Raw genomic sequence first — 25,729 nt, 5'->3', positions numbered from 1 at the left:
ATACAAAATTCAAAAGAAAACAAAAAGGTAAATGAAGAGACCGAAACCCCAATGAATGGTAAGAATCACAGTCAAAAATTCAGACAAGAAGATCGAAAAAACAGGCCAGACCCAAAAATAATCAATAACAAGAAAGAACTTCTATTAGAGTTGAAAGGAGTTTTCCACGGATCGGATAAAGCTTGCCGCAACTACTGATCTTTTATCCTGTCTTGCTGATGAACTCGAGGTCACGACCCCAGAGACCACACCCCTAGAAATGTGGGATGTGATCCTAACGAACGGCTATGCAAAATAGAAAAAGGCTATAAAACCCTTAAATTCTGCCCTGATCAAGACACGTGCATTCAAAATTAATCACCAGGAAACTTTGGAAGACCATTCCAGAGTTCCACTAAAGTAAATGGTGGGTCAAAACTGACCCACAGGACACAGCAGTGTTTAAAATGTGCAGCAGCCATACAAAAATGTGACATTTCACAGCTTTTGGCAAAGTCAAAGAACTTTACACTTCTGAGCTGAAACGGTGGCATTTGGGATGCATCTATGAACTGTGAACAAGCATAATCAACGCAGTGGAAAGTCAATGGTGGCCTCATAGATCGACAGATGTGAAAGGCAATATATAACAGGTAGACAGACATGAAAGGTGCTACAGTCATATGAAAAAGTTTTTGAACTCCTCTCAGTCTGTATAATAATTGACTCTGCTTTCAATAAAAAAGATAACAGTGGTATGTTTTTCATTTCCTAGGAGTACTGCGGTGTTTTCCGAACAAAGATTTTTAGTGACACAGTATTTAGTTGTATGAAATTCAATCAAATGTGAAAAACTGGCTGTGCACAAATGTGGGTCCCCTTGTCATCATTTTTCTGATTTGAATGCCTGTCACTGCTCAATGCTGATTACTTGTAACACCAAATTGGTTGGATGAGCTTGTGAAGCCTTGAACTTCACAGACTTGTGTGTCCAATCATGAGATATAAAGGGATTTAAGGTGGTCAGTTACAAGTTGTGCTTCCTTCCCTTTGACTGTCCTCTGAAGAGTGACAGCATGGGATCCTCAAAGCAACTCTCCAAAGATCTGAAAACAAAGATTGTTGAGTCTCCTGGTTTAGGGGAAGGCTACAAAAAGCCATCTCAGAGGTTTAAACTGTCAGTTTCAACTGTAAGGAATGGAATCAGGAAATGGAAGGCCACAGGCACATTTGCTGTTAAACCCAGCAGGTCTGGCAGGCCAAGAAAAATACAGGAGCGGCATATGAGCAGGATTGTGAGAATGGTGTCAGACAACCCACAGATCACCTCCAAAGACCTGCAAGAACATCTTGCTGCAGATGGTGTATCTGTACATTGTTGTACAATTCAGCACAATTTGCACAAAGAACATCTGTATGGCAGGGTGATGAGAAAGAAGCCCTTTCTGCACTCACGCCACAAACAGAGTCACTAGTTGTATGCCAATGCTCATTTAGACAAGCCAGATTCATTTTGGAACAAAGTGCTTTGGACTGATGAGATAAAAATTCAGTTATTTGGTCAGAACAAAAAGCGCTTTGCATGCAGAAGAACACCACCACATTCCAAGAAAAACACTTGCTACCTACTGTCAAATTTGGTGGAGGTTCCATCATGCTGTGGGGCTGTGTGGCTAGTTCAGGGACTGGGGCCCTTGTTAAAGTCGAGGTTCAGACAAATTCAACCCAGTATCAACAAATTCTTCAGGATAATGTTCAAGCATCAGTCACAAAGTTGAAGTTGCGCAAGGGTTGGATATTCCAACAAGACAATGACCCAAAACACAGTTGGAAATCTACAAAGGCATTCATGCAGAGGGAGAAGTACAATGTTCTGGAATGACCGTCACAGTCCCCTGACTTGAATATCATCGAAAATCTATGGGATGATTTGAAGCAGGCTGTCCATCAAATTGAACTGAACTGGAGAGATTTTGTATGAAGAATGGTCAACAATACCTCCATCCAGAATCCAGACACTCATCAAAGGCTATAGGAGGCGTCTAGAGGCTGTTAGATTTATAAAAGGAGGCTCAACTAAGTATTGATGTCATATCTCTGTTGGGGTGCCCACATTTATGCACCTGTCTAATTTTGTTATGATGCATATTGCATATTTTCTGTTAATCCAATAAACTTTAATGTCACTGCTGAAATACGACTGTTTCCATAATGCATGCCATATATTAAAAGGAAGTTCAGCCAATGAGAAACAAAAATCCAAAGAATTAAGAGGGGTTCCCAAACTTTTTGTACGACTATATATAATAAATAGACAGACAGACATGAAAGGTGCTATATAATAGATAGATAGATGATAAACACACCTCCACACACACCATGGTCTGTACACAAACTAGAATGACTACAAAGTAAGAAAACGTCTGACTTGGCTGTCACAGCAAGGCACTAAATAGATTTAATGCCATTAGCAGACAATAGCAGATGATACACTGACTCGAGTAACGTCCACTTCTTAATTAGCTTCCAAATCCTTCTCATTTCTAAGGACTTCCACATACAAGGCCTTCAAATGCTGACTCAATGGGTCTTTCTTGACCCGATTCTGATGCTCTGCTGAAGCTGTCCTGGATGTCAGACTGTTTTCCCGCCCAAACCTGGTTTATTCTGATTAGACATCTTAACCTGATGGACCGAGGATCCAGAGGTTTAGAATGGATGACATTTAAGAAAGTTTTATGAGTTGTGAACAGACAAAAATAACCTAATTGAATTTTAAATTCCACCAAAGCATATGGTGGGTCAAAACAGACCCAAAGGATACAATAGTGTTTAAAATGCGCAGAAACCATTCAAAAATGTGACATTTTGCAGCTTTCGGCAAAGTCAAAGCACGTTACATCTCGGAAAAGAAGACATTTCAATGAACAAGCACAATCAATGCAGTGGAAGGTCAATGATGGTCCTCCTAGACAGACAGATGTGAAAGGCACTATATAATAGATACAGTGCTGCATCCTAGGCCAGGCTTATTAGTGCACCAACAGACTGTTCAGTAGCTGCTAACCCGTGCGGCTGGGTCCCCACCCATATGATCAGCTCCTTAGGTGAATGCCTAATTCACCCTAATGGTGGTGCCGGCCCTGAATGGAGAGAGATGGATGTGAAAGGCACTATATAATAGATAGAAACATAGGCACCATGTAACAGGTAGATAGAGATATATAAAAGGCACTATATAATGGATAGATATGAAAGGCACTATATACAACAGATACATGTCTGCTTACACTCATGTATGTATGTAGATACACACACATACAATGATCTGAACACACACAAACCAGCATAATTGAAAAAGAAAGAAAACTTAGCAGTCACCGTCAGAGTGAGGCGCTATATAGGCGTATTGCTGTTAGTAGACAATTCACTGACTTGACAAACCTCCACTACTTAATTAGTTTGATTGTCTTTTGTGTGTGTGTAACTAAATGCTCCAGAATGATAATAAATATTCAAGCCTTACCATTTTCCGCAGAGAAGGCAGTCTCAAGCGTTTAGGCTGGAGGGCAGCGTTTGATTCAAGAGGTTTTATTTTTGACAAATATCAGCAAGGAAGAGGCAGAGCAACAGAGGAGACCACATCCTGCAGAAGAGCTGCGATCAGAGACTGTGCAAGGTGACACGCTCTAACCAGAATTGACTGGGGCGGATGGGGGGGGTTGGAGTTTAAGCATGCTGCGGACTTTCATGCTAACGTGCTTAAAAACAAACTGTAGAGCATTACAACAGTAAACTGTAAATAACACCAATTAAGAGAAAAAAAACAAAAAAAAGACCACAACTTATCTGTTCAGTGAACGCCTGGAGCTGCGTAGTGGTTTTGGGGTCTAGTAGTAATGGTAATAAGTTCTAAAATATGATTTCAGTGACAAATTCACAGCTTGTCTTTATTTCATAAACAGAGAGCTTATTACCATCAACAAAAATAAGTAGAGGCTTAGCAGTCCGGAAACTATTTCACTGATATGAGTTGTGAACAAACAAAAATAGAGAAGGGTGGTCCTCAGGGCACAATTTGGTTTAAAGGATGGCCACCCACATTAAGAGCAGCCGAAACAAAAAAATGCATTTTATTCTGTTAGGACAATTCTGTGACTTGTTAACTGAGAGGAGCATCTGAAAGGGGTAATAAAACGTTTTCGGCCTTGAACCCGAGATGCCTGTTCCACAAGGCCAAAGATATATCCCACAGGTGAGAATTACAAGTTCTTGACGTTGTTATTTAGAGTGGCTTCTGTTTCAGGAAGTCAATGCAGAATCAACAATCATCTTCTTGGTGAAGAATCATCTTCCAGTGCCAGAGACCAATACACTGTGGGGAACAGCCCGGACACAGACAGGCAGACATGATGGTTTTACCACAAACGTGTTTATTTATACAATATATAGTGCACATACCCAGTGCCTCAGCACCAATCACCCCTTAAGTCCTGGCCACACGCACAATGACTTTCTCAGTCTCTGGTCCGCCTCCACTCCTCTCCTCTCCTCTCCTCCAAGCTTCGTCCTCTTCCACCCGACTCTCGCTCCTGACTGGAGGGAGGCGGCCCCTTTTATTCACCCCGGATGGGCTCCAGCTGCATCCTGAGGGCCTGTAGCCACACCCCTGTGTGGCGGAAGCCCCAGCGGTGAAACCGGAAGTCCACCGGGTGTCTCCATCTCTCTTCCCCCCAGCACTTCCAGGTGTGGCGGAAGTACTGAGGTCCAACATTCCCAAGGCATCATGGCGCCCCCTGGCGCTGACCACGGGCCCCTACAGGATTGAGCTTCCAAGCTCCGTACCCGTGGTCCCCAAAGCCACCAGGGAGGACGCCCCCTCCTCCACTCCTCCTGGGCGTCCCAGCCAGGCATGGATGCCTGCCGGGCACCACAACACCTTTGGAGATTCATTCACAAGGTGTACCGGGGCCAGTGTCTGGTTCATATCCGATAGTCAAGAAACGGAACGAGGAATTCCATTAAGGAAAGAAGGTTCTATTGTAGTAGTTCCATCCATCCATTATCCAACCTGCTATATCCTAACTACAGGGTCACGGGGGTCTGCTGGAGCCAATCCCAGCCAACACAGGGTACAAGGCAGGAAACAAACCCCGGGCAGGATGCCAGCCCACCACACTCTTGTAGTAGTTGTATATGTTATTTCATTTTTTTTGCTTTGTGCCCTCCCCACCATAACCTATCATCTATGGGGAAGAAGCAAAAGCTTTAGATCAGAGATCAGGGGTGTCGAACACCGGTCCTAGAGAGCAGCAACAGGCCATGGAATTAAATAATGGGCTTAATTAACAGCAAATTGTGATTGGAGTGAAATTGGTTGGAGTTTGAAACCCCAGTTTAGCTGATCATCTGTCGGCTCGTTTCACGCCTCATTTCTGTTTAAGCATTCATTAAATGAAGACAAGAATTAATTTAAAGGAGTGAATCCTTTAAAACAAGGCTATTAAAATGAAGGGAAACTAAGTCAATTAGCAGTGAAAACTGGTCACTGATTAGGAAAACGGTTAGGATGATAACTTGCAGCCACCGAGGCCTTCCAGGCCCCGGAATTCGACACCCCTGCTTTAGATTCATCAAAAATTTCAATCTATGGGTTTTGACGTTTTAGGGTTCCCTAATACCGAACACATCGATACCTCGACAATGGGTGTGTGTCACAGTTTCTTGAGGACGGTCTGGAAAAATACCAAAATCGAAACATAAGCCTGTTGTGATAGGACGATGTGCAGATTAATTTTTGAGCCAAAACATGTAATAAAAAAGAGGCACTCTAAAGAATCCCTCAAATACCGTAATTCTGCAATGAATTATGAATTCTTCTCATCAATTGCAATCGTAATGACCTATTTTATGATCAGAAAGATCAGCATCAGAGTGGTAAATAATAACTGAAATGTTATAGAATAGTTCGGGTAACTTGGTTCCTAGGACGCAAAGCCTACTGACTCTCACGTCCAAAGGTTTAATGATGATCAGGATTCAGAAGTTAGCCTGCTGAAAGAGCAATTGAAAAAATTGGACCTGTTTTGATAACTAGGATAAGTGGCAGACCAAGATGGAGAGAGAGAACCCACAGAGTGGACAGTTCATCGAAAAATTGGAAAAAGGTATAAGGAGTATTTTGTGATCGAAGAATCAAGGTGGAAGTTACGAGTACGGTTTTTAAGACAGTGGCGAGACCAGCAATGATATATGGAGCTGAGAGATGGACAGTAAAAGGAGTGCAGGAGAAGAAGTTCGATGTGGCAGAAGTGAGAACGTTGAGATGGATGTGTGGCGTTACAAAGAAGGACAGAATAAGAAATGAGATAATCAAAGGAACAATAAAAGTGGGAGAGACATCTAAGGAAGGACAGGAAAGGAGGCTGAAGTGGTATGGACATGTGGTGAGAAGAAATAATAAATATGTGGACAAAAGAGTGATGGGAATGAAAGGACAGGGCAAGTAAAAGCGAGAGAATCTGAAGCAAAGGTAGATGGATAACATAAAAGAAGAAATGAAGGAGGAGGGTCTGACTGGCGAGGAGGTGCAGGGCCCAGCTGTCTGGAGGAGGTTGATCAAGCGCCTGTGTAGAAGTGGAGAAGAAGAAAAAGAAGAAAAATAAGAAAGGTTCTTTGGTTTCCTTCCAGTTTCTTTTTGGAGTTTTTGTTGCATATTTAGTATCGATACTCTTTCCCCGTTTCGTTTTGCATCATTTTAATTTTTTATTAGGACGTACTTAATTTTTCACCAGATACGGATTTTCCCAATCATGTCTGTGTAACATCATCAAGTCTTTGGCATAAATATGGTGGTACACAGCATGTTGGATGGTCTTTTCGATAAAAATAGTTCACCCTTAGCAATAAGGTAGCTTTCTATTAAAATAGACTCTAGTGTTGGGTTCTAGTCATTGTTAAAATTATTAATGTGGTTTTGTTCACTGACTTTGAGTTTGCACTTGACGTTCTGATTCTTCTGCCCTTTAGTTTTGACATTAACTCACTTCTTATATGTTTTCATCTCCTGTGTAATATTCCTCACAACAATTTCAAGCAATGATCCCATGTTTACAACATCTTGATGATAACCTAAGGTCTGCCCGGCCTTTGACACACATAACAGAAAAAAAGTGTTGACATTTTGGAGTGAATCATTGCCATGGGGATGGTATAATATTATGAATTAAAAAAAATAGTACTTAAAAAACTTTAGAAATTAACTGTGCTTAGTACAGCTTAGAACAAGAATAGATACAATCTGAGGAAACGACTAGCTAGCTGGCCTGTGGGGATACAGGTGGCCAAGTTGAAATGACATGAACAAGTTTGTGTTGGACAGCAGCTGGATGGTGGAGGTTGAAATCTTTGCATCAATCTACAGTGGAACCTCGGTGTGCGAGCATAATTCGTTCCGGAAACATGCAGTCCAAAGCACTTGTATATCAAAGTGAATTTCCCCATAAGAAATAATGGAAACTCAGATGATTCGTTACACAACCCAAAACTATTCATATAAAAATGATTAATACAAAATATAAAGTAAAAATACATAAAACAAATTAACCTGCACTTTACCTTTGAAAAGAATCATGGCTGGTGTGAGTGAGTTTCTAAACTCTTGTGGGATTCCAACAAACGGGACGACATATGGAAGAGCATCCCAAAGCAATCGCAGTCTCCCAGCGCTGTAGCAGTTCACCGTAAAAGCGAATCTGAAAAGATCGCGGACCTGCTATAAGTGCCTGCCGTCGATGGGTGATACAAGGAACATTATAAACGCGCAGGGCACAGTATTACTTGGCCACGACCCTGCCTGACTGCTGTGTCTGTGTATAGGAGAGTGGCAGATCCCGCTACAATAAATAACCGGGCTGTTGCGGTTTCAAGCTGAATAAAGCTGGTGTTGCTAAAGTACTGAGACTCAACTTCGTGTTTTGGGGTGCAAGACGGGGACTCGCACATCATAGCCACAATGCTGTAGTAAACTGTATACGCTCATACAGATGTTGACTATATGAGTGATGCACGCCGAGAATAGGAGATGATTACCCACAATCCCACAGCGAGAGAAAGAAGAACCATCAGCTCAGTTGTGATCACATGACGCTCAGCAGACAAAGCGTATACATACTACTCGTATTGCAAGACCTCGCTCGTTTATCAAGTCAAAATTTATTAAAAAATTTTTCCTCGTCTTGCAAAACACTCGTAAACCAAGTTACTTGCAAACCGAGGTTCCACTGTATTTCTGTGCAGCCATCCCTCATTAGCAGCTCTGTGTGTCGTTTAGCACAGCATAAATGTCAGAGTCCAGGGAGAGAAGGAAAAGAGATTGATCGAGAGAAACAAGAGAAAATGAAAGCAACAGAGTAAAATAGAACCTTAGAGTAAGAGACTGAGTGGACCAGACAAGCGAAAATCCCCCTTAGAAGTGAGCTAAGGGTGCCAGTGCAGGAAGAGGATTCGAGCCTGTCGAGCAATGGAAGGAGCAGGAGGAGGCTGAGGGCTCTAGAGAATGAATTGCAATGAATGATGGAGGTGGCAGGGACAGAGCTGGGCTCTAGTGATGCTTGGTAGGTTCCGATGTTTTGGTGAATTTTGCCCAACACTAATCATTAACACAACAAAAGGGTCAGTTGAATATTGATTTGGTATCCTTTATTAAAATTGATTTGATATCCTTTATTAATACCCGAGAGGAAATTTAGAGGTCAGAGCGCAGGGTCAGCCATTGTACATTGCCCCCGGAACAATTTTCAGCTTAAGATCCTTGCTCAAGGGCCAAATGTACAGATCCCTTCTGGCAGTGACGGGATTTGAACCAGCAACCATCCAGGACAACCAGGGATGGTGGGAGCCATCCCGCACTGTCACAATCAAGGTGGATGGGTACGTAATACTTGGATTTCTGAAACCGCCATACTGTGTGGAGTACAGGGAACAGGAAAAGAGACAAACACCTGCCTAGGAAAACAATGTTTATTTAATATATAAAAACCCAGCTCCATTCGTTCATATTTTTTTTTTGTTAGCAAAAAAACTTGTCCTCTACAGACAAACAATATCATATATCACTTTCCAAGTTTTTAAGTACAGTTGTTGACAAAACAGCATGGAAATGATTCTGACATAGAACTCTCCGTCAACCAATTTGATTCAAGCCACTTTGGATTAACAAGCGAGAACAGAAGCTACGTTTCTTATCAAATTCATCTATAGGAATCATGGTGGGTCAAAGAGGGTGGGCAAACCTTGTGTACTTTAGCAAAGAAAACCGTCATGAGCTTGCAGATACAGAATTACTAAAGTGTAAGCCTAATCACCCCCGTCCACATCTCACTCTCGACTAATAAAAATCCTGAGAAATACCTTTAAGAGTGCAGAAACCACCCCCCCCCCCAAGAATTAGGGTTTACAGCAGTCCAGGGATGAAGCCATCAGTGCGGTAGCTTTTCAAGTCTCTTTTTAAATGCTTAGTTCTGCAGCTTCAATGCCCCAGTTAAAAGACATTAGCTGCCCGCTCTGCTCTAGGAATGAAACAGATAACATAAAAAAAAAGACATGATAGTAGCAGAACAACAACTGGAGAATTAAAAAAAAAAGAAAAAAAAGGTGTCTGATTATCACAGCTTTTACCAAAAAATTTCATAATACGCTTGATTGTTAGTGTTACACTCATGGGTAAACTACTAAAGACGTGCTCAAAAAATTAAAAGTGGTGAAAAGATGAATACAAAAAAAGTTAGCTCTAGAAATATATATATCTTTAAAACAAAAATGTTACTATATAACAACATCTACTAATTATGCAGGAATGCTCGTCAGCCTATAGGAATGAAAGCACTGAAAAGTCTGGTCTTTGATTTGGTCCATTTCCCTTCTGTGCAATGGTTTGGCGCCCCCTGCTGCTCACAGACTTACAGATCAATTTATCCTCTCAAAGGATAAATGATAACCCCGACAGTTGGTGGTGTTGCTGGGGTTGGGAGTGGTGGAATAATGAAACAGGAAGGAAGACTGGGACAAACCAAACACCACAAAAAGACCTGGGATCTGAAATTTGCAATACAGGATGCTGTAGAGTGTATGTGAAGAGCAGAAAAAAAAAAGGAGAATGATACCATTTAATAAACCTAAATGGCTCACAAGTAAACGAATGTGATGTTCTGCTGGAGACAAATGTACAGAAATAAAACCATTTAAGAATGTACTAATGCCCAGTACAATATATGAAGAAATAAACAAAAATGGATATGCTTATTAGGCTTTCAGCTACTGTAAACTTTACAAGAAATGTTAATAAAAAGAAAAATAAATTCAACATTTTTTTTTTAAGAGTTTAAAGCACATATAATGAAAAATGTTAAATACAAATATCTTTATATCTGTTAGTTGTATATTTATAAAGACTAATATATATCTGTGAGGATGGATGGGTCTGTGTATTATACAATATCATATACACTCAAGTATGATCATAATATTTATATATATATATTTATATATATTTTATAATTGAGAAAGCTGTAGAATGCAAAATCTGTAATTAAGCATGGCTTTTCATTAGATGATTGACCCTTCTTAACCTGGAGAGCTGTGCAAAAAATGTCCCTGAAAATAAAACACAAAAAAAAAAACTTTAACTGTGAGGGGAGAGGCCGAGAAATATAAGGAATATCGACCCACAAGCTGAGTAATCGGTTAAGACAACGAAATCTCTCTCACTTTTCTAGCCGCCAACTGCAGTTTATGTTAGTATTGGAATTTTGTTTCTGCACAGCTGCTGCTAGGATGGTTCTGTCCTTTTGGTCATCAAAAATCCACCAGAAGTGTGAAATTCACTTTCTTTGCACTAAAAAGGAGGCTTTTGTTCGCACACTATTGTACCGTTAACTGAAATGACTGACTGGCAAAACGCTAAAGCTTACGTCATTGAGAGAAACGAAAGAGAGAGAGAAAAAAAAAAGGCAACAAAGTGGAATCAAGTTGGGATTTACGATTCTCTGATTTACAAGGGTTAGCCCTCAGAAAGGAAATGCTTAAAGGGACACAAAGTTCACCACAAGGCAGTTTGTCAAGAGATGACAAGAGGCGCAAAAAAAATGGGTTGGATTTCTCAAAAACAGCCCCCACTCTAGGGCCACACCCTCTTTTGCTCATTTCTCCTCCCCCCCCATCCCCGCCCACTCTAGACATCGCCATCTTCAATGCGTGCCAGCTGCTCCTCCAGTTTGGCAATTCTCTTTCCCTGAGCCTGCACGACAAGCTTCAGAGCACGAACTTCTTCAATCAGCTCCTCCACCTTTTTGTCATCCTATAAGGACAAGAGGAAAAATAAAAATAAAAAAAACGACAGAGTTTAGGCCAGCTGACGAGTCTTCTCTCGTTTTGTAATGGAAAGTTGAAAAACAAATGTACAGTATATGATGAATAGGGATAAGCAGGTCATGACCACAAGTGACGACAGGGATACAGATCGACTGGTCACCAAGAGTTTGGTCTTTAGACTCGGCCCCCGCTTCACCACCCTGGACCGGGACAGCACACGCAGAAGAGCTGCCAATGCTGCAGTCTGCTCATTGATCTCATGCTCCCTTTTTCCATCACTCGTGAACCACATCCCGAGATACTTGAAACTCCTCCACTACATGCTATTTTTCACCCCTGACCTGAAGAGAGCAATCCACTCTTTTCCCAAGAGAGTGAATCATAACCGCAAACTGCTTATCCTCACTCCGACCACTTCACACTCGGCAACAAATCACTCAAGTCCATGCCAAACCAAAAGGTCATGAACTGTATGGACAGTGGACAACAGAAAATAGTGAAAACTTTGAGATTGTAACTGATGCAGCTTGTTCTATAGCATCAATCTGTTGTTACTGTATAACATTGTGGCATAGCATCATATTATCATTACACAGTAAAATAACTTTTACTTTTATAAAACAAAATATTTGAATTTCCAAACAGCTGAAAATTTCTGAGGAGGCTTGGGTTATAATGCCAAAATGCTTGGTAGGGCAGGGTCCAAAGGGTTAACAGTCTGATGGCTTATGGGACAAAACTTAAGAAATCTGCCAGTTCCATACCGTAGCCTTGGGTACTGCTTCACAGAGAAAGAGCAAACAGTCCATTATGAGGGTGGTCTCCGATAAAGTGGGTGGCACTGTTTGCCGTAAAGTTCCTGTATGGGGGAAGAGATGTCCCAATGATTTTCTCAGTCGTACTTACCACTCTCTGCTGGGAAACTGGGTCAGAAGCATTACAGTCTCCTCCATACCAGACAGAGATGCAGGCAGTCAATACACTCAACATTGTAACATTTTTTTGCAGAATCTTTCCTTTACAAGTTGAATAACATTTTTTAAAGTAATATCCAGGATCTACCACACAAATTCCTTGCACAATTTTAAAAACTCTACTCATGTCATCCCTTAATCTCAGTTTGCATAACTTCATAGCTCAGTGCTAACTATGTCCCAACTGTCTCATTCTAATCACCCAACTGTTCAATAAATAGTTACTCTGAAAACATTTGAAGGTACCAAAACTCAAAGGGGCCCACAATAAAAGGCATAGCTAAATTTGCAGAACTAAGTCCCACCCTGCTAGTTAGCACATCTGTACTGTGTGAGGGGTGCATAAAATAAACGTTCAACACCGCAAAAATATGAACATATGTGCAATGGCTTGAATTTTAATCTGCAAGAATATTCCAAAGATCATCTATGGAACATTTCACATTCGTAACTGTAAACAGCTGATTTTATGTTTTTTAATATGCTGTAACATAACGATTCTTGCCTCTGCAGGAAATTACGTTAGCGCTGACTTGGAAGCAATCTGAGCGGACATTCCATTATTCAATGACATAGCTTCAGTGCTAGCCGTAGGAGAGCCTATAAAAATGTCAAGCCGGCTACAATCACATGATCACCATTGCAGTGAGGCTAAGCTAGCGGTTATTCTGATGCAGGGGTGGCTCAGCTCTAATCCTGGAGGTGAAGACAGGAATGCAGATCGACTGGTCACCAAGAGTTTGGTCTTTAGACTCGGCTCCTGCTTCACCACCCTGGACCGGGATAGCGCACGCAGAAGAGCTGCCAACGCTGCAGTCTTCTCATTGACCTCATGCTCCCTTTTTCCATCACTCGTGAACCAGATCCCGAGATACTTGAAACTCCTCCACTACATGCTGTTTTTCAATCCTGACCTGAAGAGAGCAATCCACTCTTTTCCCAAGAGAGTGAATCATAACTGTAAACTTCGAAATGCTTATCCTCACTCCAACCACTTCACACTTGGCAACAAATCACTCAAGTCCATGCCAAACCAAAAGGCCATGAACTGTATGGACAGTGGACAATAGAAAATAGTGAAAACTTTGAAATTGTAACTGATGCAGCTTGTTCTATAGCAAGTATAGTAAACAGCTGATTTTATGTTTTTTAATATGCTGTAACATAACGATTCTTGCCTCTGCAGGAAATTACGTTAGGGCTGACTTGGAAGCAATCTGAGTGGACATTCCATTATTCAATGACATAGCTTCAGCGCTAGCCGTAGGAGAGCCTATAAAAATGTCAAGCCGGCCACAATCACATGATCACCATTGCAGTGAGGCTAAGCTAGCGGTTATTCTGATGCAGGGGTGGCTCAGCTCTAATCCTGGAGGTCCACAGTGGCAGCAAGTTTTTGCTTTAAGTACATTTTTAATTAGAAACCATTTAATTTACTACTAAAGCAATACATTTCTTGGGTTTAGTTTTAGTTAACTCGTTTGTTCGATTCAGAACCCTTAACTGCACGTTTTAGTTTTAAAAACAGCAATATTTCGGTTTTCCTTGCTGCTCGTTTTCGGAACCAGCCGTCAGTCAATAATGAGATGCAAATGACAAAGGAACCAACAGCTCCCCAGCTAACATGTTGCCATTTTAACCTGTGTACATGCATCATGAAGCATCTGTGTTAATATAAAGTTTTGGAATAAATAAGAGTGAAGGGAAGGACCAAGTTCTATAAACCTGTTCCAGATAACAAAACATAATGGATAATGTTCCCAAATAAATAAAGAAATTAAATTAAATGTGATAACAATTTGTCTAAGAAGAATGAAAGCACTAACAACCCATATAATTAAATATCAAGTTTCATTATCTGCTAAGGATTGGGTTCTAATTAAGAAACTGCTGGAATGAAAACCTGCAGCCACTTTGGATCTCCAGGACTGGCATTGACTACCCCTGTTCTACCTAAAAGAGCAAAGAAAATAAATCAAAAAACTCCACTAGATCAGGGCTGGCAAGCACGACGTAGCACTACGATACTGAAGGTAGGATTTCAAGATATTGTTATTCACTAATTGCGTTTCAGTAAAAGCAGCATGTAAAGACCAATTCACAATAGTCAAAGTCATTTCTAGGGACTGTAGTCGGGACAGATGAGTACCAAACACCAGTATAAAGGGAATGACAATTGTCTACACAGGATGAAACAAAAGCAGAGAATTAAAAGAGCAAAATGGTTTACTTTTAGTGATGGCCCATGCTGGAAGTAGCAGTGAGACCCTGCTGTGTTACATATACAGTGCCCTCCATAATGTTTGGAATAAAGACACAGTTTTGATTGGTTCCCCCCCTCTGCTCCCCAGTTTAAAATGAAAGTCAAACAATTCAGAAATCGTGATTAAAGTGCAAATTCATGACTTTCGTTTAAGGGGATTTGCAGACATTTCAATCACACAATTTTTCTACATGGCCCAACCTTTTCAAGGCACCATGATATTTGGGACAATTGATGTCATGAGTGTTTGTGATTCCTCAGGTGCGTTTCATCGCTTCATGAGATTCCTCTTCTACCTGAGATTGTGTGTCTGAGATTGCGTCTGAACTCACAGAACATTTAAACCCTTTGCATGACCGCCAGTTCCGTCAGGCAACACATTATAGCCTTTCAGAAAAAGGGGTGAACTTGCAAAACTCTGGAATTGTAAAACTGCTGAAAAGTCAGTTGTGCAATTTCAAGTCATGTAAATTGACGAGATAAGCAACTGTGGTCGTCAAGTTTGTCATTTCTCACCACCCAGGTCATGTAATGTGACATCATCTTTTAAAACAAAAAATAAATAACAAGTGTGCAACGAGGATTTAAACATTCTTAATTCCCTCACCGGATGGTGTATTGTAGGTATCCCTGCGGGGTGAGAAGCTGCTGCAGATAGATGGGTGCTACCGGAGCTCTTTGCCGCACCACTGCTGGCTGCAGATGCTGATGAAGCTGTCGCGGTACTCAGGACATTCTTGCGAGTAACTTTCAGATCCCGCTGCTTGCTGGGAACATAGCCGTCTTTCAAGGAGATGAGCAGGGGCATTGCATCGCGGCCAGCTACCCAGTCTTCTGCCTCCATAGGAGGTTCTGGGCCAGCGGTATCTGGATACAAATCATCTTGGAAAAGATCAGACTAAAACCAAAAAAAAAGCTTCAAGTTAATTAAAAGAATTAAAATAAAAAATATTAAAATAATTGTAATATAGTATATGAATGCTCTCTCTTATGTACATGACAGCTTTAATGGCAAAAAACACATAAAATAGCACACTGTCCAAACAAAACCTTTGCTGGCCCATGTCAAATATATGCTTTAAAGATTATTTGTAATCTTAATAATCTTAATAATCATTAATAGTGGTCTCTTTAGTGTTGGACCCGAGCGTTACTTGGGCTGCGAAAACCGTGTGAAGAGCATTAGTCCTGAGTGTCACTTGGGCAACTGTACAGATGCATCTTGAGTAAGCATTAGAACCGAGAATCACTCAGGCTGCAAAAATGATTTCCGAGTGTAGGTTTTCACCAATTATAAAATATCTGTACTTTACCAACAATAAAGACTTTGATGAGAATACCCATTCAGCACCCAAAGCTGAAGAAAATTAGGAGATATACTAGGCCATTTTGGCAAAATTTCAGAGAGTTTAAATTTCGGACCGTGATGTCAGCATTGATGAAAGTGTCATGGCTTTTAAAGATTTACCACACAAAGGACTCATTTTGAGATTATATACGTTTTGGCATTAATTAGTAGCATTATTATTATTTCTGTTGTTATTGTTCATTTCATATTACTTTTATTCATTATTACTATTATTATTTATATCATTATTATAATAAAAATGTAATTTTTCATGCCCAGAAAAATGCAACGCTTTTCATATGTATTTTTGGAATAAAATACAACGCCAAGGAGGTTAAGTTAAACAACCACAGTATGCGTCTCAAGCATAACTTAAACGGATTTATTTTACTGGCAAGAAAAGTTAACGAGGCACCTTGATCTTCCAAAAGAATAGTCTTTAAAATGTGAATTCTGATTATACATTTTACTTTATTTCTGACATGCAGTATTGAACTCTAGACTTATACTGAATAGGACTATCCTGTTAGCAATAAAGGTAAAAATGTGTACTCAGAAACAAATTTAAAAAAAAAAAGACAGATATTGACCATTTCATTTTAATATTAACGTTGAGCTGTGTCACTCGCATGTGCACAAAGGGGACAGTTTAAGGGCTCTGGTGATGGCATTTCTCTACCACTCTGGGGGTTGGCGCTGTGTAATAAAACGTCCTTCTTTTCCTCCCTCTGCAGATCGGAAGATTGACGGCTTTTCTAGCCCCAACAACACTTTTCGGGTCCGGCCACCTGGATCGGCTAGAAGTCAACATAACCCGAGGCTCTGCATCTTTGAGTCAGTTCACTCTCGGACTCCCGTCTGAAAAGAAGCTTTAAATTGAATTTTGTTTATTTTTGTGAAAACAATTATCCGGAGTTCTTTCCCATGGGTGCCCCAAAACTTCATATTGTCTTTCCTCATGCTCTTAGTAATTTGATGTCTGCCTTCCATAGAATCCATAGCATGGGATTAATCATGTCTGAATTGTTTGATTTGTAATTTTAAACTGCAGAGAAGAGGGGAAATAAAGGAAAAATGTGTCTTTGTCCCAAACATTATGGAGGGCACTGTACTATTTCTGTTCAATATGCCAAAGTTTCAAACAGAATGAGATACTGAACGGTACTACAGTACATACTAAATACAAAACAATATGGTCCACCTAACTACAGTGGAAAGCAGTGGTTTCAAGACAATTAAAGACCACTGCCAAGAAATACATTGAACCCTTAGGAAGATATTCTTCACAAACAGTGACCGACATTTTCAAAACACATGCTGGGCGAAAAATCAGTCCAGTATTTTGCAACAGGAATTTAGTTCAAGTTCAGGTCCTACCCAAAAATTCCCTTGCTAAGATCTTGCAGTTAAAGTGTTACATGTATCTGTGCTGCTCTCAAAGCAGAGTCCATCTACAGACTTTGTGGGACACATATTTTAAAATTAAGTCTATATTAATTAACCTACAGCACAGATATTGAGTGCAGTTAGAATATTTATCCATTCAGACTAAAATATTAACTCATAAGTGTAGTTATTATTCATTGTGAACAATTCCTAAATTTAATATTTCAAACCTGTTAATTTTGCTTACATCAAAGATGTTCTTCTATTTGCACAAACACATAAGATTAATTAAAAGTTATTGTTTTCATTATTGTTGTGTACCTGTATGTAACATGGTGTAGAAGATTGATACACCAGGTTAGTCTTTAATAAAAGTTTGAATTGGATAATAATTGCAATATTTAAACTGTGGCAAAATGTTTTGCTCTAATTTTTTTATGTTTACGATAAACCTTTGATAATTATAGGCATAGGATGTCTCCTTCCTACTTTCATTTTCATAAAACCACAATATCCATCCATCCATCATCCAACCCTCTATAGACTAACTACAGGGTCACGTGGTCTGCTGGAGCCAATCCCAGCCAACACAGGGCAGAAGGCAACAAGGAAACAAACAAACCCTGGACAGGGCGCCAGCCAGCTGGGCACACACACACACACACACACCAAGCACGCACTAGGGACAATTTAGAATCACCAATGCACCTACCCTGCATGACTTTGGACAGCGGGAGGAAACCAGAGCACCCGGAGGAAACCCACGCAGACATGGGGAGAACATGCAAACTCCACGCAGGGAGGACCCAGGAAGCGAACCTGGGTCACCTAACTGCGAGGCAGCAGCACTACCCACTGCGCCACCATGCCGCCCCAAAATCACAATACAGTCGACCCTTGATAAACGACCGGCCTGACATGCGAACAACTTAATTTATGACCAAATTTTTGTTTGATTTACGACCAACATCTTGCGTTACGACCTGAATGCCGATCACGTGTATCCGCTTGCGCGATTGTAAACAAACAGCCGAGGAGAGCGTTTGTAAGTGTCCGTCAGGAGCCCCAGATATGTGTGTTGTGGACGTAATTATCGGTCAGTGCCAGTGATTTATATAATTTATTTCGATAATTGCTAAGGAAGAAGAGAAGGTAACGAAGGTAAAGAAAGCGATCACAATCGAAACGAAGAAGGAATTGTGCGGAAATATGAGAGTGGTGGTCATGTGAACGGTCTCGCTAATATGTACACCATGTCAAATCCACCATCTCGACAGTTTTACAAAGAAAAGATTTGTATAAGGAGGCTCCTTCCAAACAATAACCACCTTCCATTTCATTCTTCTCCTCCTCCCTTCCTGCAGCCCAAAGATGTCAAATTAAATGGTGAGTACAATATGAAATTGTTGTTTCTGGTAGGCTAGGCACTTTTTATAACTTTTTGGTTAGTACATTAGAAAAATTATTGGTGTTTTGGTAAATTATACACATTATACAACCCTTTTTAATTATGAAAAGGTTAAGTAAGTGTTGCTGTGGGAGGTTCGGAATGCATTATGGGTATTTCCATTATTTTTATGGGAAAAAATAGTCTTGACTTACAACCAACTTGAGTTACAACCAGCCCTCGCAAACGAATTGAATTTGTAAGTCAGGGTCCCACTGTATAATAGTTAAATATTTAAAAAACACTCTGCGACAACTCCTTCTACCAGTGAGAGATGACACCGTTTTTGAAAGTTTTTACAACCATTATTGTCAAAATACTACACAATATCCAAGGACTTTTTTTTTTGCTCCATTGCCCACCCACTGGTGATGGTTGTGAGCATCTACTGTAGCAGATCTTTCTAAGTCTACTAACGTCTTAAAAACCTTTAACATTTGCCTCAATTTTTTTTCACACAATAGTCCTGATACCTTATTCCAATTATTCCTTCCACACTATGGATTATCTCTTCGTCTAGTTTTCCCATCTTGCGCTACCATGGATTCCAGATATTTAAAATATACCTGACTGATAAAAATACGTACCTTCCTTGGGCACCGTCATTATGATTGGCTCACATTTTCGTTCATGTAGTTTGTAAAACCTACAAAGCAAGACAAGACAGAATCAGAAAATGGATCTGGCCTTCTCAGTTTTTTCAAATGCAGATGTATTGCAAATCACTTCACATAATATAATAAAAGCAAAATGAACCCCTGACACTTTAAATCCTCAAGGCAAGGCAACTGTACAGTGCCAGGAAACATGCAACTCAAAGCACAACGAAGTGTCTGCAACAAAGTGACTTGCCATTTGTGTATTGTTCCTGGTTTACTTTAAGAATATGGACTCTAAGATAAAATGTAGATAAGAAAAAATCCTTTATTATGAAAAACTAGAAATCTATAAAATGAATAGAATGACCTGTGTGCACACAAATGGCCTAAAAGGGTTTCTCTGTTTTTTAATATGTTTCCATTATTAAAGCTTAAGGAGAAATAAAATATTTGTATGCCAGGGAGAGGAACAGTGATGCAGTCTTAGCATTGAGACAGTTCATAGAGAAGCATCGAGAGAAACAGAAAGGTATGCATGTGGCGTTTATCAATTTGGAGACAGGCTTATGATTGAAGGCCACATCAACAGATCTGATGATGCATGAGAGAGAAAACAGGACCAGAAAAGTGAATGAGAATTGTCAGGGATATGTATGAAGGAGTGAGGACTAGGGTTGGGATAAGAGACCAAGACTGGATTTGCACCAGAGATCTTCCTGAAGTCCTTACCCCTTTGATCTGGTTATGCAAGTGTTGAGTCATGGAATAAACGCCCAATCCCATTACTGCAGGGTTTGTGGTGATGACATGTGTAGCAGCATAAAGCAAGATACTGGAAGAATGGAGATGGGCTTTGGAAGACAGAGGGTTGAAGATAAATAGAAAGAAGACAGAATATATGATGGATGATGTTTAATGATGATCAGGATTCAGATGTTAGCCTGCAGGTAGAGCTATTGAAAAGAGTGAATAAATTTAAATATCTTGAATTGGTGGTAGCCAAGATGGAAAACTAGATGAAGAGAGTATTGTGTGATTAAGAATTAAGGCAAATGTTAAAGGTTTTTAAGACCGTAGTAAGGCCAGCATTATTATGTTGAGCTGAGACATGGGCAGTAAAGGGAGCTCAAGAGAAGAAGTTAGATGTGGCAGAAATGAGAATGTTGTGATAGATATGTGGAGTTACAAAAAAAAAAAAAAGGACAAAAGTGGGAGAGGTATGTGAGAAGGTACAGGAAAGCAGTTTGAAGTGGTATGGACACATGTTGAGGAGAGACAATGAATATGTGGGCAAAATAGTGATGGGAATAAAGTACATGAGAGAAGCAAGCGAGGGAGGCCACAGTGTAGGTGGAGGGAAAAAGTAAAAGAAGATTTGAAGGAAATGTGCCTGACTTGGCGAGGAGGTGCAGGACCAGCTGTTTGGAGAAGTCTGATCAAGCACATCAAAAGAACATAGAAGTGCCAGCTAATCTCTCTCTATATAAAATCCAACGTCCGTCTGTCTGTCTGCTTTTCACGAAGAGAACTACTTGACGGATTTAGATCGGGTTTTTTTTTTCTATGATTTGCGTTGAACATTCCAGTTGATTTTGAGAATTCTCTCATCTGTGCTAAGAATCAGAGTTCGCTTGCAGGAGCGATTTAGTTGCGCTAATCCGAGAGACAGAGGCTGTGGGCCAAGGGAGGGGGAAGCATGACGTCAGGAGTAGGGAGCCGGGTGAGGCCCTCCTCACTCACGCGCCAGCCGCCGTTTGAATCAGTCTATCTCTGGCCACGTTGTTGTAGTGGACCTTGCCTCTGCTTAGACCATAGCATGGGTACCAGTTTGTTAATTGATTTTTAAAGTTTGTCCTGTTTCACGGGGGCAGGGGCGGCTAGGTAGTTTAACAATATTTGAGCAAAAATACATGTCTTTGGGAGGTTTTTAGCTCACAATTGGATATCCGGCATATGAATTATACAACACAAGTAAATTGAGATTTTTATGATTGTGTTAATATTCTTGCTGTTTGTTCAACACTGGTCTCTACTGAAGCTCACCGAGTCAGGGTTTATATCCCAATAAAAACAGGAGAATTTTTCTTGACAGGTTAAAAAAAAAATTAAAAATTATTGCTTCACGTTGCAACCCTTGTTGAATTTTACATCTCTTCACCTTGGCAAGGTGAGATTTGTATTCACATTTGACATGAACTACAATTTCTCTTATTCTGTGTGATGAAATCACGTTCAGCTGTTCGGTCATGCACAGCTTTGCTTTTAATCTATACACCACTCAGTACCTGGCTATTTCACATTTTGTTCACATCCAGCCCTCTTTTGCTCATGAATCCCATGCCCCGCTGAGGGTCTTTACTGATGTAGGTATTTAGGAAGTGAACATAGGGCGCTTCATCAGTAATCTCAAATAACGAATACTGGAATCTCCCTGCAAATTACAAACTTACAGTTAACCCTTCATCCAATACAAGTCTTTTTAGACAAATGTTTCACAAATGAAATATTTACCTTTCCGCACAGATAAACAAACACTGGTGTCAGGATCGTAGATTGGAAGGAGGACTCCATTACTGCTGTCCATTCTTGAACAGCTATTGGCTCATCCAGGTTATTCTAGGTTGAGGAATAAATATTCACAATAAAAAACTAATAAATGTAGATTAGCAAAGAGACATTTTCAATCAAGACAAATTAAGAGTTTCATCCATGGTTCTAAAGATTCCCACCATAAGCCAATCAACTTACTGGATCCCAAAGTGCAAGCTGGCGTTCACTCATGCGACTGAAACGGTAGTAAAGACCGTTCCGTCTGCCAAGAAGATGGCTCTCATGGGTCTTGCCCCCTCATGAGCTTTTTCTTTTTCCTGTTACCGTGTTAAAACAAACAGAACGAAATATGAAAATGCTACCGTAAAAATATATAATGGGTACAATGAAAAATACCTAAGATTCTACGTAATCTTCAAACACAAATAGCCAGTCCAATTAACCTTAATAACTGTGCCCACGACGTGGATCCAGGATGCGTACACTTTTATCTTTACAGGCTGTGCAGAAAAAGACTACCATCGCCGGTTCCAGCTGGCACTGTAGATCACTGTCTGGGTGTTGATCCTCTAAGCGAAAAAGTTCTTCTCCACTTCCCCACATTCCATATCACAACGACATTGTCACAGCCTTTGAAAAGAAAGTCGATGACCAAAACAGTGATCAGATCTCCTACAATCTTGAAACCGGCCACCTCCCACTATCGTCTTCTGTGGATAATCTCTAAGTTCACTCTTAAAAGCGTTCAATCATCGACCCATTGTGTATATATTTTTTATTGAGGGAGTCAAGGCTACTGTCAAAAAACAGGGCCTGTGAAAGCCCATTGAGGCATTCCTTATTTGACTTTGAGCTATACAATGATAACTTATTTCATTAGGAGAGGTTTACCTAATGGCTAAACAATAGTGGTTATCAATTTTATTTATTAGCTGATCACTTTAAATTTGTATTGGGCGGTTTCAAATTTGAGATTTATTTAGTCCAATTTTTTTTTTTTTTAGCTTGGGAAGTATGTCAATAGTGATGTTCCACGTTCACATTTTTTTCAGCAAAACTACAACAAACAGGACTAGAAACTTACATGCAGGGGTCTATACTGTGTACAATGACAAGAAACACAAATACAGGTTGAATATCCCTAATCCGAAATGCCTGGGCCCAGAAGTATTTCAGATATTTTTGGATTTTGGAAAATGTTCATATTCATAATTAGATAAAGTATCTTGGGGACACCCTTGTTTAAGTCAATACACTCTTAGCTGCAGACCTCCATAACTCCACTCCATTGAGGAGGTTGTCAGACATACCAGCTGGTTACACTATGGTTCAGATTAGGGTTATCGGACTCAAATCGACTAAACCAAGTGTCTAAAACTTGAAATCCAATTGGCTGTCCAGCCAACTACTGAATCGCTGAGGTCTGCAGCTGGACCCATCTCATTTAAGTATGGAAATGAGGCCAAACAAGCTAAATGATGACTCACATGTATAATAAAATCAATTCACCAAGCTGATATTATAATGTGTGTTGAAATGATAAACATATCAAACCTCAAAAGTGATGTAGACTGTATTTTAGATGCCTTTTAAGAGTGCCAATGCTGCATTTTTACACCAGATAACATTTTCGTTTTCTCTTAGAAAGGCTACTCTGAACTGGCCAAGAGGTCAGGAATATCTCAGTCAACCTTCACTCCATCGTGCCCACAATACTGGAAACCATTAGCCAATCAATGAATCGCTACATCCAGTTTTGGATGGTGTGTGTGTGTACATATATAAAACGTAACATGTTTTTGCCATCGTTAAAAGGTAATTCACATAAGCTTCCAGTTTTCCTAACCTAATCGGAACAATTAACCCTTATTGAAATTAGGGTACCTAGGGAGAATGAAGTTGCTTTTGTTAATCATAAGCAGTGTGATATTTCATTAATGTGTAAGCCGTCTTCAGTCTTAACAGTGCTCCACAGCACTTTGGCACGCAAGGAGGGTTTTTGCGTTGCTTCACTGGCAACAAAGCTTGTTGATTATGTTTCCTTACTTATCGGCACATGATGATTCATGGGGACCACATCATCGATTGTGCGCTGTTCTAACTGGAGCTCAATGTGTCTTGGGCGCTCTCTACACCCACATAATCAATTGTGTGTCATTGCTTTGTGGCACCCTAAGCTTCACGGGGGACTACAAAAACCCTTCCTGCTCTGGAAGAATTAATCCGTTTTGAATCTGTACATGATATTCACATCCAGTTTTTGGTGTAAGCATATTTTCTCACTCAAATCCAAATAACATAATATATATATATATATATATATAGATATATATATATATATATATATATATATATATATATAAAAACCCAATCAAAAAGATTCACATTTTAGAATTTTGCGTTAAGGCTACTCAACCTGTATACTGTGGGCTGTTTAAAATAAAGCATAAAAATTAGTAATGTGAAAACATGTTAAACTTTGTATTCATATGTTTGCAATTTACATGAGGAAAACTGACATCACAGTAGAGTTAGATCAAGGAATACTACCTGGTTGGGAGGCCAGTGTGATACAAGGACCCAGGCAGACAACTGGTCAGGGCTACATGCTCCCCAATATATTACATGGCAGCATCCCTGCTCAGTGCAACCTGTATGGACATCCACAAGGCATGCTGGGAACTGTAGTCCCATGGGGCAGCCTTGTTGGGTTCCGGGTGTGTCGCCAAAGGGTGCTGTGAGGGTTTGTAATCCCTATTCTCTGAGACTTCCATTCAACCTGGAAGTGTTTCCATCAGGCTTTACCCTAGCACTGGAAGTACTCCCGGGTCTAAGATAAAGGAAGCTACTCGACCTCATCCTATTTGGGAGAGGAGTTGGACAACACTGGCCTGGCAGGAGTAGTGGAATATGAGAGAGAGAGAAGAGAGAGAGTATGAGGAGAAGACCTAAAGTCAAAAAACTTTGCTGTAAGGTGCCTTGGTTAATGAACATGCTTAATTTGAACCCGGGCCTTGCGCAGTGTGGCTGTGTTTATGATTTGGTGTGCTGCAACACACCCTACTGGTCACAACAATTTTGGATGTAAAATGCTCCAATACATATCGTTATTCTGCCAACCGTCCATAAAGGTAAAATTTCAAATATTCCAGTTGATGGATTGACAGAATCAAACAGAAGATTTACAGCTAACATGTATAAAAATTCAAGCAAGCCAGATACAAACATTTCTACCTAAAACACTATACTACATATTTTTCTGATTAAAATTGTCCATCAAACGAACGAGCTTGCTATAACATACTCTCCTTCAACAAAAGAAAGAAACCAGTTTTAAACCACATTCTTCATGCTCATGGGAATTTGTAAGTGATGTTGTTTGACTTTAATTAATGATAAAAAAATAACATTTCACCAATGCATTCTTCACTAAACAACTTGAATATGACTGACAAAAATAAATTGTGATTAATAAGATTAAAAAGCGCAAATACAAACAGAACAGTTGGATAAATATAAATGTAGTATAACTTACAATATATATGTTTCAACAACTGGTTGCACAACTGAAAAGTCTCCAAAATATCTTTGCAAAAAACTGCCCAGCATCTCCTCGAGTAGCCCAGGTGTTAGCACAACAACAAAGGCTCACATAACTTATTAGCAAAAGAGTGAAATGAATACGACAGCATGGGCTGCCAAATATGGAAAATGGAAACGGAGTAATGAGGAATAGGGAAAGGAAAAAAACTGAATAGTGTGAGATAGGAAAAAATTATAATAACCTAATGAATTTTTCATATCTGCCAAAGG

General features: G+C 40.0%; 2 protein-coding genes and 1 pseudogene across 2 annotated transcripts in view; all 3 read right to left on the bottom strand.

Moving 5' to 3' along the window:
* The window catches only part of si:ch211-119e14.1 (uncharacterized), a 43,000-nt gene extending 39,325 nt beyond the window's left edge, over nucleotides 1-3,675 (bottom strand). The window contains exon 1 of the mRNA XM_051932665.1: nucleotides 3,506-3,675. Coding sequence (XP_051788625.1) covers nucleotides 3,506-3,508 — 3 coding nt within the window. The 5' untranslated portion in view covers nucleotides 3,509-3,675. The remainder of the gene's footprint in view (nucleotides 1-3,505) is intronic.
* A 5,311-nt stretch (nucleotides 3,676-8,986) lies between these two features.
* Nucleotides 8,987-16,070, bottom strand: LOC127529335 (coronin-1B-like). The gene is made up of 4 exons (XM_051932473.1): nucleotides 16,055-16,070; nucleotides 15,927-15,943; nucleotides 15,194-15,484; nucleotides 8,987-11,335 (listed from the first exon to the last, which is right to left on the bottom strand). Exons 1-4 carry the CDS (start codon nucleotides 16,068-16,070, stop codon nucleotides 11,210-11,212), a joined length of 450 nt encoding a protein of 149 aa, XP_051788433.1. The 3' UTR covers nucleotides 8,987-11,209.
* A 382-nt stretch (nucleotides 16,071-16,452) lies between these two features.
* LOC114659702 (coronin-1B-like) lies at nucleotides 16,453-23,224 on the bottom strand (annotated as a pseudogene).
* Between the last annotated feature and the right edge of the window lie 2,505 nt (nucleotides 23,225-25,729).

This window comes from Erpetoichthys calabaricus, chromosome 10, assembly GCF_900747795.2.
Source record: "Erpetoichthys calabaricus chromosome 10, fErpCal1.3, whole genome shotgun sequence".
NCBI lineage: Eukaryota > Metazoa > Chordata > Cladistia > Polypteriformes > Polypteridae > Erpetoichthys > Erpetoichthys calabaricus.
This window is presented reverse-complemented; position numbering and strand designations above follow the sequence as displayed.